The following is a 17,552-nucleotide window of genomic DNA, read 5'->3' on the forward strand; positions in this document are numbered from 1 at the left end:
ACGAGAGGTTTAGATTTTCAAGGGGCACACTGGTTGCATGCGCTGTCATGTGAATGGAGGCGGGTAAACAGTGGGAGCTCCAGGAAATGATCTGGGCCCCATAGAAGCATGAACAGCACAAAGGTGGACTCGGCCATTGACAAATAGGTGCCCTGGGCGCAGCACAGGTGACAGGGAGAGTGGGCAGTCAGCACATGGACAGTGCCAGGAGCTGTCACCTTTCTGGCATCGCAGCCCCATAACAGTGGGGTAATGCTGCCAAGCATAATTGGGGGACCACCTGAGCACAAGGAAGGGAGCCAAACCTCTGGCTTTGCTGAGATATTGTGCAAATCAAGTGTTCTGAGATCTCTCATTCTGCAGGATCAGTCCTCAAACGGGAGCCACAGCAATGGCTGCCACAGTCAGTTTAAATCGGGCCCACACTTGGGTAGTCCTGTCTCTGTTCCTGCCCCTGCAGCTGTTAATTGGCTGCCAAACCCGTCTCCAAATCAATTAGCTGGTTGTCACTGTGAAACTCGAGGCTCATTTCTCTGTTTCCCTCCGGGGGCAGGTTTAGGACCCTGAAACACTCCCGACTTCTGTTTCCCACCCCGAAGCGAAAATCCAGCCCTATGACTAAGATATTGACAGAAGGATAGTGTAGCATTTACACAGACAGCTTCCTCTATAAATGTGGACACAGAAATTTATAATGGAATTATATAAACAAGGACAGAAGCCCGATTTTAAAATGGGAACTGAATTAAGCTGTGTGCCTTGATGTAATTATCCCATGGCCTGTAACCCTGCTTCATAGAATAAAATCATAAAATGGTATAGCATAGAAAAGGGCCATCTGGCCTATCGTGTCAGCTCTTTGAAAGAGCTATCCAACTAGTCCCATTCTCCTGTCCTTCCCCCATAGCCCTGAAAAATTTTCCTTTTTGCGTATTCATCCAATTTCCTTTTGAAATTTATTATTGAATCTACTTCTACCACCCTCTCAGGCAGCACATTCCAGATTACAACTCCACTGTGTAAATTGTTTTCCCTCGCAGATTGACACTGATGTTTTTTGCCTATTACCTGAAATCTGTGCTCTGGTTACAGACCTGTCTGCTGCTGGAAACAATTTCTTCTAATTTACCCATCAAACCCTTCATGATTTTGAACACCTCTATCAATCTCCTCAATCTTCTGTGCTCTAAGAAAAACAACCCCAATTTCTCTAGATGCTTAACTAAAGATGACACATGATCTTAACTTCTCATATGCAATGCCATACAAGCCATGACAGAGGATTGTCTAGAATCAAGTCACAATTTAGAGTACACAATCTAATTAACCCTACATAAACTCCAATTCATTCACACTCAGCTTAAAATCAAAAATCAGGGCAAAGACAAGGAAAAGTAATGCACCATGGCCACAGTCACGGAGGATATCACTGAATGACTTTGACAGGACTAGTCTCAACAGTCATCTGCACCCTATCCCTCACAAATCCCCATTCACGTATCATTGCTGCCTTTATCAACCTGCACTAGCTCATCATTTCTCTGCAAAACATCAATAACTTTGTCTACACATCCATCATTGACCTCACCCACCACTGCAATAGCCCTGAATTTCTGTTTGCACCCCATTTCTCATCAGGTTTCTAAATGATCAGCTTGCTCCAGTAGATAGCGCTCACCTTCAAGGCAGACGGATATGGATTCAAGCCATCTCTAATACTTATCCTAGGCTAACACTTCAATGCAGTATTGAGGGAGTGCTGCTTTGTCAGAGGCACCATCTTTAAAATAAGATGTTAAATAGAGGCCCAATCTGTTCGTTCCAGCAATTGTTAAAGATCCAATGACACCATTTGAAGAGAAACATGAAGTTCTCCGTGTCCTGGCCAACATTCATTCCTCAACCTCCAAACGTCAATCATTTCTTTTGCTGCAGATAAACAGGCAGCTGGCTTCCCTACAGAAGGGAGGAGAGCTGTTACATAATGCACATTCCAGCTTTCCCAATTTTGGTTTGCTGTGCTTTTCTCCCCATCTTCACTAGGTCATCAGTGCTCAAATTTTCATCTTGCCCTCACAATCAGAAACATTCACAGTAATCCTCACCACTTGCTACATTGATCACCACCTCCTCAAAACTTCTCTCTTTAATCACATTTTGTCAACCTACTCTTAGTAGCCCCTTGCTGCTGCTTGAGCCTGCCTCCAACAGTGGAACTTGTTTGTCAGTTGCTAAAGTTGCAATCCCACCTTTGCACGGAAATAAAAGGTACTGAATTGGGGGAAGGCCGACTTCAATATGATAAAACAGGATCTGGCCAAAGTGAACTGGGAGCAGCTACTTGTAGGAAAGTCTACATCAGACCAGTGGGAGTCAAAGAGGAAATAGTGAGTGTTCAGGGCCAACATGTTCCCATTAAAGTGAAGGGTAGGACCAACAAGTCCAGGGAACGCTGGATGTCAAGGGATATAGAGGATTGGATAAGGGGAAAAAAAAAGGAGGCTTATGGTAGATTCAGAGCGCTGAAAACAATGGAGGCACTAAGAATATAGAAAGTGTAGGGGGTACTTAAAATAATTAGGAGCGCGAAGAGGGGACATAAAAAACACTGGCAGGCAAGATAAAGGAAAATCCTACGGTGTTTTACAAGTATATTAAGGGCAAGAGGATAACCAGGGAAAGAGTAGGGACCAAAGTGGTAATCTTTGTGTGGAGCCAGAGGACATAGGCGAGGTATTAAATGATTACTTTTTATCTTTGTTCCCTATGGAAAAGGACGATGTAGGTGTAGAGATCAGGGAGGGTGATTGTGATATATTGAACAGATTAGCATTGAAAGGGAGGAAGTATTAGCTGTTTTAGCAGGCTTAAAAGTGGATAAATCCCCAGGCCCAGATAAGATGTATCCCAGGCTGTTATGTGAGGCAAGGGAGGAGATAGCAGAGGCTCTGATACAAATTTTCAAATCCTCTCTGGCCACAGGAGAGGTACCAGAGGACTGGAGGACAGCAAACATAGTACCATTATTCAAGAAGGGTAGCAGGGATAAACCAGGTAACTATATGCCCGTGAGTCAAATGTCAGTGGTAGGGGAACTACTGGAAAAGATTCTGAGGGAAAGGATTAATCTCCACTTGGAGAGGCAGGGATTAATCACAGATAGTCAGCATAGTTGTGTCAGGGGAAGATCGTGTCCAACTAACTTGATTGAATTTTTCAAGGAGGTGACTAGATGTGTAGATGAGGGTAAAGCAGTTGATGTAGTCTACATGGACTTCAGTAAGGCTTTTTATAAGGTCCCGCATGGGAGATTGGTTAAGGTGGAAAGAGCCCATGGGATCCAGAGCAATTTGGCAAACTGGATCCAAAATTGGCTTAGTGGCAGGAGGCAGAGGGTGATGGTCGAGGGTTGTTTTTACGATTGGAAGGCTGTAACCAGTGGTGTACCGCAGGGATCAGTGCTGGGACCCTTGCTGTTTGTAATGTACATTAATGATTTAGACGTGAATATAGGAGGTATGATCAGTAAGTTCGCAGATGACACGAAAATTGGCGATGTCGTAAATAGCGAGGAGGAAAGCCTTAGATTACAGGACGATATAGATGGGCTGGTAAGATGGGCGGAGCAGTGGCAAAATGGAATTTAATCCTGAGAAGTATGAGGTGATGCATCTTGGGAGGACTAACAAGACAAGGGAATATACAATGGATGGTAGGACCCTAGGAAGTAGAGAGGGTCAGAGGGACCTTGATGTACTTGTCCGTAGATCACTGAAGGCAGCAGCACAGGTAGATAAAGGTGGTTAGGAAGGCATATGGGATACTTGCCTTTATTAGCCGAGGCACAGAATAAGAGCAGGGAGGTTATGATGGAGCTGTACAAAACACTAGTTAGGCCACAGCTGGAGTACTGTGTACAGTTCTGGGCACTACACAAGGATGTGATTGCACTGGAGAGGGTGCAGAAGAGATTCACCAGGACATTGCCTAGTCTGGAGCATTTCAGCTATGAAGAGAGATTGGAAAGGCTAGGGTTGTTTTCCTTAGAGCAGAGAAGGCTGAGGGGGGACTGATTGAGGTGTACAAAATTATGAGGGGCATTGATGGGATAGATGGGAAGAAACCTTTTCCCTTAGTGGAGGGGTCAATAACCAGAGGGCATAGATTTAAGGTAAGGGGCAGGTGGATTTGAGGGAAATTTTTTCACCCAGAGGGTGGTTGAAATCTGGAATGCACTGCCTGAAGGGGTGGTAGAGGCAGGAACCCTCACGACATTTAAGAAGTATTTAGATGAGTACTTGAAACGGCATAGCATACAAGGCTACGGGCCAAGTGCTGGAAAATGGGATTAGAATAGATAGGTGCTTGATGGCCGGCACAGACACGATGGGCTGAAGGGCCTGTTTCTGTGCTATATAACACTATGACTTGTGGAAAATTCCTGCATATGCATTGGCACAGTAACCTGCATTTATTTATTTATTTTTTAAATTTTATTTAGAGATACAACACTGAAACAGGCCCTTCGGCCCACCAAGTCTGTGCCGACCATCAACCACCCATTTATACTAATCCTACATTAATCCCATATTACCTACCACACCCCACCTTCCCTCAATTCCCCTACCACCTACCTATACTAGAGGCAATTTACAATGGCCAATTTACCTATCAATCTGCAAGTCTTTGGTTGTGGGAGGAAACCGGAGCACCCGGCGGAAACCCACACGGTCAGAGGGAGAACTTGCAAACTCCACACAGGCAATACCCAGAATCGAACCCGGGTTGCTGGAGCTGTGAGGCTGCGGTGCTAACCACTACGCCACTGTGCCGCCCATCATTTGTATGACCCCTTAATATAATTACATATCCCAAGGTGCTTCATGTAGGGGAGCCACAAACTGAACGGTAGAGTTGGCTGATTGAATCCAAAAGGATATATGTGTTTAAAAAAACAGGGAAGGAAGTAGCTGCGGAATCCCAGAGAGTGGGGTCAAGACTGCTGCAAGCTTTGACATGAGGAAAGGAATTTCAGAAGTAGGGGATGGGCACAGATTCAGAGGACAATAGGAAATGGGCTGAAATGTAGAGCTGATGAAGACTGCAGAGAAGAATGGGAAAGAAGATGGAGATTGGTAAACAAACTACAATTGAGACTTGTATATAAAAAAGGGCATAAATTACTACAGAAAACAAGAGAAGGAATTCAGATTCTCTACATCTGGACTTCTTTAACAGCAATATGCTGGGAGGGAGTACTGCAAAATATCTTCAGATAACACACTTAAAAAGGTACAACATGTCAACTAAAATGCCCAACTGTGTACAGACAAAAAAGTCATCTTGAGAACAGGTTTAACCTTACAAAGACCATTACATCTTATTTTACCCCCAACTATTATTTTCATGATCTTATCGTATGCATTCTTCAGGAGAGTTTTCACCAGACATCTGCAATCTCCAAACGCACAGCAAGAAACAATGCTCAGCTATTATCCTACATGCTGCATTAGATAACATTATCTTCTAGTAACTCCTTAACATCCCTTCCCCCATCACATTCAGCTATTTATGCTAATGTCTTTATATTCTATTACTTATGGTTTTTTTAAAAATCCTTAATCAAACTGGATAAATATTTCAGTGCTCAGTGTCTTCTTTACACTGTAGCCTTTCTTTTGACCCAATTCAACTGGTGATAGCTCTGCTTAGATTTAACTTTCTACAGATCTCAATGCAAACTTGAAATCAATAAGAGTTTAAAACGTACCCTTTATTTTCTGAGGTACTTACAATTTTCTCCCTCCACCCCACTCATTACCACTTCAGTTTCCCACCAGGCAGCACTTTTGAAGGTGGCAACCAAGCAACTCATTCCAAAACATTCTGCAAAAAATCACTATCCTTAACAGTTTACAACCCCATCAAGAATGGGAGCTTCTCATTTGGTGAGCAGTACTATGGCTACGTCTGTAGGCTTCCACTATCTATTTCCTGTGTGCCTGACACTGAAGACCATAAGACTGAAGACGTAAATGAGCATTCACTGCCTCTGAACTACAGTGTGACTTTATATACAGAACTTGCATTTATACAAGTATCTCTGACATAGCACAACGTCCTGAGGCGCTTAACGTTATGAATAAAAGCATTTTTGACATTGAGCCACAGAAAAAGATATCAGGATAGGTAAGCAAAAGCTTGGTCAAAGAGATAGGTTTTAAGGAGCATCTTAAAAGGAAAGAGAAGTAAAAAGGTTTAAGGAGAGGAACCGGAGTTTAGGGCCAAAGCAGCCAATGGTGGGGTGTTTAAAATCAGGAGTGCTTCAGGCGTCAGAATTGGAGGAGCCCAGATATTGCAAAGGCTTGTAGGACAGGAGGAACAAAACTCGGAGAGAGTTAAGATACAACCAGCAGAGTTTTGGATGAGCACAGGTTTAGGTAGGGTGGAAGATGAGAGGCCAGTCAAAAGAGCACTGAAAGAGTCAAATCTTTGGATTGTGAATCTTTGGAATTCTCTATCCCAGAAGGTTGTGGATGCTCCATCATTGAATACATTTAAGGCTGGGATAGGCAGATTTTTGGTCTCTCAGGGAATCAAGGGATATGGCGAGTGGGCAGGAAAATGGAGTTGAAGCCCAAGATCAGCCGTGATCATACTGAATGGCACAGCAGGCTTGATGGGCCATATGGTCTACTCCTGCTCCTATTACTTGTGCGCTCTTGTGCGTGTGTTCAAAAGAGGCAGCAAAGGCATTGGTGAGGATTTCAGCGGATGAGCTGAGACAAGGTTGGAGTCGGACAATACTACGTACAGTATCTGGTCCAGAGATTGAACAGAAACCTTCATTTCTGTGGTTAATTTACTGCATTGTAGAATAACCATCAGATCATGGAACTTAGGCTATAAACTACAAGCCAGATTTATTTTTAATATAAAAAAAGACAGAAAATGAGTACAACAGATTTCACTTGATTACAAAATTTAGGTGCAACAGCAAGATCACAGAATTGTTACAGCACAGGAGGCCGCCATTCGGCCAGTCGTGTCTGTGCTGGCTCTCCAAAAGAGCAACTTACCTCGTGCCACTCCTCCACCTTCTTGTATCCCTGCACATTCTTCCTTTTTAGATAACAATCCAATTCACTCTTGAATGCCTCGATTGAATTTGCCTCCACCACACTCTCAGCTAGTCCAGACCCTAACCACTCGCTGGATGAACATGTCGCCATTGCTTCATTTGCCAATTACCTCAAATCTGTGCCTCTTGTTCTCGATCCCTCCACCAATGGGAACAGTTTTCCTTATCTACTCTATCCAGACCCCTCATGATTTTGAACACCTCTATCAAATCTCTTCTCAACCTGCTACACGGTTAACTCAGTAATACTAAATTGTAACAATGTGCAATTTTTCAGCCACCATGGAGACTCCAATGGATTAAGAACTGGAAAACTCACTAAGCAAGCCATACCTCTGATATCCTTTAATGCTTTATCTGGATAAAAGAAATCTAATGGCATCCTGCACAGTTGAATTAAGGCCATTAAGTTAAAATGATTCTTGAACCAAGACTTGCATATATTACTTAGCTCCTTTACATTAATTCTTTCCAGAACAAAGCAGGCACTGTGTTAACTGAAACTTAGCAGCATACAATGTGTTGTCTCTGAATGCTCTCATGAACATGGCATTTTCTAGGCATTCATTGATTCTACCTCCATCCCAGCAAAATTAAGTCTGAAGTACCCAGCCACATCTCTAATAGATATTAAAAATTGAAATTAGGTTTTAAAATGCATGTCTTGCCTATTGCAACCAAATCAGTGTCACTGTACAACAGTAGACCAATTCTCACAAAGAGTGGTGCTTTAGTGGTAACTGCTTTTAAGCATTACAGATGTGCAATAAAATGTTCAACTTCTGTAAGCAATATTTTATTGCAAACGTGGATACAGGTTTATTTTGAACCAACTAGATGAAGCTGATACTTTGACAGTTAGTAGACAATCAATTGTGCTGCTAGCTGTGGTCACATACTACAGAAGAATTGCTTGCTGACGTTGGACAGGGAAAGTTAATGTTTTCCTATTACATATAGTTTACAGCACAGAATCAGGCTACTTGGCTATGCTGGTGTGTATGCACCACACAAGCCTCCTCCTACTCAATTTAATTAATCTCAACCCTATCGACTTATCCTTCTCTTCTTTTCTCCCTCATGTATTTATCTAGCTTCCGCTTAAATGTATCTATGTTCATTGCCTCAACTGCTCCATGTGATAGTGAGCTTCACATTCTCACCACTGAGTGAATAAGTTCTCCTGAATGTTTTATTGGATTTATTAACGACTGTCTTATACTTATAGCCAATAGTTTTGGACTCCCCCACAAGCAGAAACATCTTCTCTACATCGGCCCCATCAAACCCCTTCATAATTTTAAAGACGTCCATCAGGTCCCCACTTAGACTTCTCATTTCCAGAGAAAAGAGGCTCTGTCAGTTTAGTCTTTCCAGTTATACCCTCAAATCTTTTTTTGCACTTTCTCCAGTCCTTCTATAAGCTTTTATAATATGAAGATCAGAACGCCACATAGTACTCCAAGTGTGGTCTCAAGTTCCTACCCAAGTTTAAAATAATTTCTGCTTTTGAATTCTATTCCTATGATAACTTATTCACATGTATCTTTTCAAACGAATATCCAGATAGTCTGCCAATTTAAAGGCAAAATATTCTGATTTCCTTTAAAAGGAAGGAAATCTAAATGAAGCAAGCAATTTGATAAACGTTGGCACTTGGTATACTTGTTGGTAAATATTAAGCGCAGTACAAAATTAAACAAAAATTACCTTCAAAGACTGCCTTTTTGTCACATAGTTTTCAGAATGCAACAACTTCTCATAGTCATTAAATACCTTGAAAGAAAAAATAAATTTGACCGAATCAGAAATTCAGTTCTTGTTTAGAAGTTCATTAAACACTTAAAGAAAACATTAAAATGCAGAAGAATTTCAAAGCCAAGTACCAGAATTGTTTTTGCTTACTTACCAGATCATAGTTCTGTTCTAAAAACTGTCCACACATTACTTTATGTCTGGTGAGTAAGTCCTGGAACAAAATATTGTACAAGTTAAATTTAAACCTGGGAGAAAATATAATTCAGTTCTGAAAAAGCGTATCCAACTGGTGGGTTACTGCTCTTCAATCCAAATTCTTTCAAAGATGAAGTCTCAGGATGTGTGGGGAATTTGGCTCTTAGTTGACATATTCAAGTACAGAACATTACTACAACTATAACAACTTGCATTTACATAGCACCTTGAATGCAGTAAAACATCCCAAGATTATGTTGTGACCAAGGCGGGAAAGGTGCACTGTTTATACTATTACCACTTCTCCACGGGTCACAACATATAATTAAATTTTTTTCCCACTTACCAATACGGTCAACCATAGACTCTATTTTTATCCCAAAATAAAACACACCAACCGAATTTCTTTAATAAACACGATAATTATCAGTTTATTATAAAACAAGTCTTAACCAGTAATGAAGTAAAGGATAAATACACAGATTGAAATATTAGAGTCCCTTTTTACCTTAACCGGTGTGTGTGTGGGGCTAACTGAAAAAAATAAAAGGGATCTTTGTTTTTAAAGCTCTATGACAGACAAAAAAACACTTGGGCTGAATACTTGCTCATTCTTGAAGAAACAGCAGTTGAGATGTTGTGTTCCAAAACTGGCATACAGTCTGGTCTCGGAGTACACAGACAGGTCACTGGGATCTTTTAGAACAGTTCTTTTCAGGTGGCATTGAGAATTAATTTAGAAGGCTTTTGTTCAAAGACAGGAGACGAAATGATTTGACACAGTGGACTTCTCAGGGTCTGTTAGAGGTGTGCTGGAAAGCTGAGCTGGGTTATGTTCTTCTCCCCTCTTCCCGGAAGTTCTCCCCTAACTCTAAACAATTCAAAGGCTAAACAAGTTCATTAGGGGTAGTTGAAACCTTCCATGATCATAATAGTTTTATTTTTACTCATTTCATATATTTCCTGACATTCTTCTCTCTATTTCCCTTCCGGTATTTGGTGGTCTTTACTACATCCAAATAGAGCAACTGATCCTTTCGGTGTTGGAGGAGAATGATGTGGTCAACTGTGTTAGAGGCTGCAGACAGGTCGAAAAGCAAGAGGAGGAACAGTTTATCTTTGTCACAATCACACGGTGTCATTTGTGACTTTGATAATAGCCGTTTTCTGTACTATGGCGCGTCAGAAACCTGATTAGAGGGACTCAAACATGGAGTTGCAGGGAAGATGGGCATGGGAAGCGACAATACGTTCAAGGACTTGACAGGAAAGGGAAGTTGGAGATGGGGTACTAGTCTGCAAAAGACATAGGTGGTCATCGATTGGTTTTTCAGGGAGAGGGGTGATGGCAGATTTGAAAGAGATGGGGGCACAGTACCCGAGGAGAGTGTAAACAGTTAACAATATCAGTGAGCATGGGACCCAGGAAAGAAAGTCGGACGGGTTGGTGGGGGGGGGGGGGGGATAAGCAGTTTAGTGTGAATAGGGTCAAGGGAGCAAGAGGTGGATCTCTTTACCAAGATGAGCCTAGTAGAGGGCATGAGGGGAGATAGGAGAGAAACTAAAAGAAGATGGGAGTTCAGGGTTAGGGCACTGTGGAATCTTTGAGGAAGTTTGGCCCAGTAGGCTAGGGGAAGAGGGGGAAGTAGCAAAGGCAGCTGATTGGATGGTCTAAATTTTAGTGACAATGTAGTCACACATGTTGTGGGGTGGAGGAGATGGCGACAGGGACTCACGAAGACAGTTTGCAGTAGAGAAAGGTGGTCAGGTATTATCTTTGCTTTCCAGATGATCCATCAGTCTTGGCAACTAATAAGTAAGCTAGCTGTCCACCATGTCCATTCAAGTCTGCATTGCTTGGACTTAAGGGAGCGGAGATGATGGTCATACAAGAGGAAGCAGCCAGGGTGAAAGAGTGTAACAGTTTTAATAGGAACTAGGGCACCGAAGGAGGTGGTGAGGGTGCGGTTGAGCAGATTGGTGGCTGCAGATGGTTGTGATGAAAGCTATTTCCACAGGCAGAGGAAGTAGGGTTAGGAGGGGGAATGTAAGGGAAAGCGAAACAAGGGAGTGATCTGAGATGGCTTAGAAGTCTAACACCAAAGAGTACTGACATGACATTCAGATCAAAGAATAGTTCACAATACACGATAATCCAGAGAATGAATGCTCAAATCTTAAACAGGATTTGAGAACTTGAATTCAGCCTAAAAAGTCTGAAAATAAAAAGTTGGTATCAGTAAAAATGACCACGAGGCTGTCGGATTATTGTAAAATTCCAAGTGGTTAACTCGGTCCTTGAAAAGAGGAAACCTAGTCTAGCCTATATACCACTCTAGTCCGAGACAATGTGGCTGACTCTTAACTGCCCTCTGAAGTAGCTGAGCTAGCTGCTTAATTGTAACAAATCACGACAAAGAATAACTGGAATAAAACTGGACAACTCCCAACAGCTTCAAGTGAATACTTCACCACACTAACTAGGTTGGTTCAAGAAAAAGACTCTTGGTCAAACTTTTTAAAAATTCCAACTCAGTAAATGAGCATTTTAGAGATGTACAAATCCAATTAGATGCCTCCATTCTACAAGGGTTACATTGTGATCACACTGAAATTTATTTCAACTATGCCAGAAGGCACAGAGAATCTAGCAACATAAATGGGAATTCATAATCCCATGCAAGTAGGAGCATGAAGGATAGATAGCATGCAAAACATCAGTGATGCATCAGAAAGCATATCTGCACTACAGAAGAATCTACAGTTAAAACACAACATGAATGAAGTCGTTAAGTGAAACAATTTACCTTAAATGTCGCAAAGGCATCTGAAGCAATGTCAAATGTTGACATTTCCACATATTTGAAGAAATCTCTAAAATGTTCTGAATAAAGGATTATTTTGGCAAGTGGTTCGTGTCTGATGCATTCTCTCAGCATGATTCCACAGTTCAAGGCAATCTCTGTTGTTTCATACCTGAAGAGAAAAATACTTAGGAAGATGCTCAAAGTGCAAACATCAAAGTCTATCATCATCATCAGCATCACAGACTAAAGCACAAACTTTTAACATTTAAAAACCAGGCTTGGAAGTCTATTCAACTTTCAGCAACAAACAGCACTCAATGACTATATCCCTTCCTGTCTAATTTTCCCTCGGGAACCATCCCTAATAATTTTCTCAAAATATACAGAGTAGCAGCAAACATCATTTATAGTAGGACTATTACAGATTTTTATGGCTTCCACAGAATAAAGCTTGCCCATAAGGCCTGAAGTAAAATGCACAGAACAGCTAACCTTACTCTGCATCTAACCATCTTAAGTTTTCTCCCATCAATAAGCTATAAATAATCCCCATTAGCACAGTAGTTTTCTCTCTATTACTATATTTCTCATTCTTCAAAGTACTGTATTAATACAGTATCTAGCAGTCACAGTTGTGTGTTCTAACAACTATTTTGACGAAAAAGAAATTAATCTTCATAACATTTTACGTCACTTTCCATCCCTCATTTTACTCCCCTGCCCTCTTTCACTTTGGTCAAGCCTGAAAAAAAAAGACTACTGATCTTTCCTTTCAAAACACTCAACATTTGCAGATTTTGACAGATCTGCTGTGTGTTTCCTGGACTTCGTTTTTACTTGCAGGTGGAAGCTATAGTACAAGAGTTGCAGGTTAGTATCTTGCATTATGTCAATCCTGTATTCATAGCACAAGAGCTATGAAACACTTATGTATTGCACCCAGAATGGGTCAGAAGATGAAATGAAGAAGAGTGAAGTGCAGTATCTGCTTGACAAGGTTAAAGATGCACACATTCAACAGAAGGACCATAGCCACAGATTTTAGTATGCTGAAAATATTTCTACACAAAACAAACTAAAAACCAAAGTTTTCTTTGGCCTCCTTATCTCGAGAGACAATGGGTAAGCGCCTGGAGGTGGTCAGTGGTGTGCGGAGCAGCGCCTGGAGTGGCTATAAATGCCAATTCTAGAGTGACAGGCTCTTCCACAGGTGCTGCAGAAAAATTTGTTTGTCGGGGCTGTTACACAGTTGGCTCTCCCCTTGCGCTTTTGTCTTTTTTCCTGCCAACTGCTAAGTCTCTTCGACTCGCCACACTTTAGCCCCGCCTTTATGACTGCCCGCCAGCTCTGGCGAACGCTGGCAACTGACTCCCACGACTTGTGATCAATGTCACAGGACTTCATGTCGCGTTTGCAGACGTCTTTAAAGCGGAGACATGGACGGCCGGTGGGTCTGATACCAGTGGCGAGCTCGCTGTACAATGTGTCTTTGGGGATCCTGCCATCTTCCATGCGGCTCACATGGCCAAGCCATCTCAAGCGCCGCTGACTCAGTAGTGTGTATAAGCTGGGGATGTTGGCTGCCTCGAAGACTTCTGTGTTGGAGATACGGTCCTGCCACCTGATGCCAAGGATTCTCCAGAGGCAGCGAAGATGGAATGAATTGAGATGTCACTCTTGGCTGATGTACGTTGTCCAGGCCTCGCTGCCATAGAGCAAGGTACTGAGGACACGGGCTTGATACACTCGGACTTGTGTGTTCCGTGTCAGTGCGCCATTTTCCCACACTCTCTTGGCCAGTCTGGACATAGCAGTGGAAGCCTTTCCCATGCGCTTGTTGATTTCTGCATCTAGAGACAGGTTACTGGTGATAGTTGAGCCTAGGTAGGTGAACTCTTGAACCACTTCCAGAGCGTGGTCGCCAATATTGATGGATGGAGCATTTCTGACGTCCTGCCCCATGATGTTCGTTTTCTTGAGGCTGATGGTTAGGCCAAATTCATTGCAGGCAGCCGCAAACCTGTCGATGAAACACTGCAGGCACTCTTCAGTGTGAGATGTTAAAGCAGCATCGTCAGCATCGTCCCTGATGAGGACTTTCCGTACTTTGGTCTTCGCTCTTAGACGGGCAAGGTTGAACAACCTGCCCCCTGATCCTGTGTGGAGGAAAATTCCTTCTTCAGAAGACTTGAACGCATGTGAAAGCAGCAGGGAGAAGAAAATCCCAAACAGTGTGGGTGCGAGAACACAGCCCTGTTTCACGCCACTCAGGATAGGAAAGAGGTCTGATGAGGTGCCGCCATGTTGAATTGCGCCTTTCATATTGTCATGGAATGAGGTGATGATACTTAGTAGCTTTGGTGGACATCCAATCTTTTCTAGTAGTCTGAAGTGACCACGTCTGCTGACGAGGTCAAAGGCTTTGGTGAGATCAATGAAAGCAATGTAGAGGGGCATCTGTTGTTCGCGGCCCCCCTCCCCCTCACAAAAACCACAGTACTGCAGTACTAATATTGCTACAATAGCAGGGATACAAACAATTAAAACTGGTTGGTGAGGTTCAGTGTTTGAAATGCTTGGAACAGTGTTCATCCACAGAATTTTTTTTCTTCTTGAATATATTTAATGACTTGTCCTCCACTGCCTTCTGCGGTAGAGAATTCCACAGGTTCACCACCCTCTGAGTGAAGAAATGTCTCTTCATCTGGTTTCTAAATGGCATACCCCATATCCTGAGACTGTGACCCCTGGTTCTGGACTCCCCAGCCATCGGGAACATCCTCCCTGCAACTAGCCTGTCTAGTTCTGTTAGAATTTTATAGGTTTCTAGGAGATCGCCTCTCATTCTTCTAAATTCGAGTGAATATAGGCCTAGTCGACCCAATCTCTCTTCATACATCAATCCTGCCATCCCAAGAATCAGCCTAGCAAATGTTTTGTGCACTCCCTCCACAGCAAGAATATCCTTCCTCAGATAAGGAGACCAAAACTGCACACAGTACTCCAGATGTGGTCTCACCAAGGCGCTGTACAACTGCAGTAAGACATCCTTGCTCCTGTACTCAAATCCTCTTGCCTTCCCAATTGCTTGCTGCACCTAAATGCTTGCTTTCAGCGACTGGTATACAACGACACCCAGGTCTCGTTGCACCTACTCCTTTCCCAATCTATCACCATTCAGATAATAATCTGCCTTTTTGTTTTTACAACCAAAGTGGATAACCTCATATTTATCCACATTATACTGCAGCTGCCATGCATTTGCCCACTCACCCAACTTGTCCGAATCACACTGGAGCCTCTTTGCATCCTCCTCACAGCTCACTTTCCTCCCCAGCTTTGTGTCATCTGTAAACTTGGAAGTGTTACATTTAGTTCCCTCACCCAAGTCATTAATATATATTGTGAATAGCTGGGGCCCCAAGCACTGATCCCTGTGGTACCCCACTAGTCACTGCCTGCCACCTGGAAAAAAAACCCATTTATTCCTACTCTGTTTCCCAATTGGTCTGTCAACCAATTCTCAATCCATGCCAGTATATTACACCCCCCACCTCCCCAATCCCATGTGCTTTAATTTTGTACACTACCCTCTTATGTGGGACCTTATGAGAAGCCTTCTGAAAATCCAAATACACCATATCCACTGGTTTTCCCTCATCTATTCTACTAGTTACATCCTCAAAAAACTCCAGGAGATTTGTCAAGCATGATTTCCCTTTCGTAAATCCAGCTTTGCCCGATCCCGTTTATGCTTTCCAGGTGTTCTACTATCACATCCTTTATAATAGATGCTAGTATTTTCCCCACTACTGATGTAAGGCTAACTGGTCTGTAATTGCCTGTTTTTTCTCTCCCTCCTTTTTTTTAAATAGTGGGGTTACATTTGTCACCCTCCAATCTGTAGGAACAGCTCCAGAGTCTATAGAATTTTGGAAGATGACCACCAATGCATCCATTATTTCCAGAGCCACTTCCTTTAGTATTCTGGGATGTAGATTATCAGGCCCTGGGGATTTGTCAGCCTTTAACCCCATTAATTTCCCTAGCACTATTTTTTTTTTACTAATACTGTTTTCCTTCAGTTCCTCCTCATTAGACCCTTGGTTCCCTAACATTTCTGGGAGGTTATTTGTGTCCTCCTTTGTGAAGACAGAACCGAAGGACATGTTTAATTGTTTTGCCATTTCTTTCTTCCCCCATTATAATTTCCCCCGTTTCTGACTGTAAGGGACCTACATTTGTCTTCACTAATCTTTTTCTCTTCACATATTTATAGAAGCTTTTACAGTCAGTTTTTATGTTCCCAAGTTTACTCACAGACTCTATTTTCCCCTGCTTAATCATCCTCTTTGGCCTCCTTTGCTGAATTCTAAACTGCTCCCAATCCTCAGACTTGCTGCTTTTCCTGGCAATTTTATATGCCTCACCTTTGGATCTAATACTATCCCTAATTTCATTTGTAAGCCACAGTTGAGTCACCTTTCCAGTTTTATTTTTGTGCCAGACAGGAATGAATAATTGTTGTAAATCATGCACACGTTCTTTAAAATGTTATCCATTGCCTATCCACCATCAACCCTTTTAGTAAAGTTCCCCAATCTACCATAGCCAATTCATGCCTCATACCTTCGTAATTTCCTTTATTTAGACTCAGGACCCTAGTTTTGGATTCAACTACTTCACTCTCCATCTTAATAAAGAATTCTATCATGTTATGGTTGCTCCTCCCCAAGGAACCCTGCACACGATTGTTAATTAATCCTTTCGCATTGCACAATACCCAGTCTAGGATAACCTGTTCTCTAGTTGGTTCCTCAACGTATTGGTCTAAACTGTCACGTACACACTCCAGGAAATCCTCCTCCACAATATTACTGCTAATTTGGTTTGACCAATCTATATTTAGATTAAAGTCACCCATTATTACATGCGTCTCTAATTTCCTGTTTAATGCCATCCCTTACATCTCCACTACTGTTTGGGGGCCTAGAGACAACCCCCACCAACGTTTCCTGCTCCTTGGTGTTTTTTAGCTCCACCCATACAGATTCCCCATCATGATTTTCCGAGCCAATATCCTTCCTCACTATTGCATTGACTTCCTCCTTTACCTTTTTGCCTGTCCTTCCTAAACTTTGAACACTCCTGGAAGTTCAGTTCCCATCCTTGGTCACCCTGCAGCCAGACGGTAGGGGAGTAAAATGAGGGATGGAAAGTGACTTAAAATGTTACGAAGATTAATTTTGTTTTAGTCAAAATACAAAGAATTTGAGCAAAATTCTAACCAACAATGGCTGATGTTTGGGCATCTATGGGCACAGTGCAAAGAAACTGGTTCAGTGATAACCAAAATATCACAACCAAAATTGTGTGCAAACCACGGGTCATGTAAAGAACCTTAAGATGGTGCAGTCTGGTGAAACAACTGAGAGCACAGCTGTTAGGGGCGGCACAGTGGCGCAGTGGTTAGCACCGCAGTCTCACAGCTCCAGCGACCCGGGTTCAATTCTGGGTACTGCCTGTGTGGAGTTTGCAAGTTCTCCCTGTGTCTGCATGGGTTTCCTCCGGGTGCTCCGGTTTCCTCCCACCACCAAAAGACTTGCAGGTTGATCGGTAAATTGGCCATTATAAATTGCCCCTAGTATAGG

General features: G+C 42.5%; 1 protein-coding gene across 1 annotated transcript in view; it reads right to left on the bottom strand.

Annotated features, from left to right (window-relative positions):
• cab39l (calcium binding protein 39-like) overlaps positions 1-17,552 on the bottom strand; it is a 94,901-nt gene that overhangs the window by 19,563 nt on the left and 57,786 nt on the right. The window contains exons 6-8 of the mRNA XM_068040301.1: positions 11,902-12,070; positions 9,051-9,110; positions 8,852-8,917 (exon numbers count right to left, since the gene is read on the bottom strand). Of these exons, the coding sequence (XP_067896402.1) occupies positions 8,852-8,917; positions 9,051-9,110; positions 11,902-12,070 (295 nt within the window). The remainder of the gene's footprint in view (positions 1-8,851; positions 8,918-9,050; positions 9,111-11,901; positions 12,071-17,552) is intronic.

Source organism: Heterodontus francisci, chromosome 10 (assembly GCF_036365525.1).
Source record: "Heterodontus francisci isolate sHetFra1 chromosome 10, sHetFra1.hap1, whole genome shotgun sequence".
NCBI classification, from domain to species: domain Eukaryota; kingdom Metazoa; phylum Chordata; class Chondrichthyes; order Heterodontiformes; family Heterodontidae; genus Heterodontus; species Heterodontus francisci.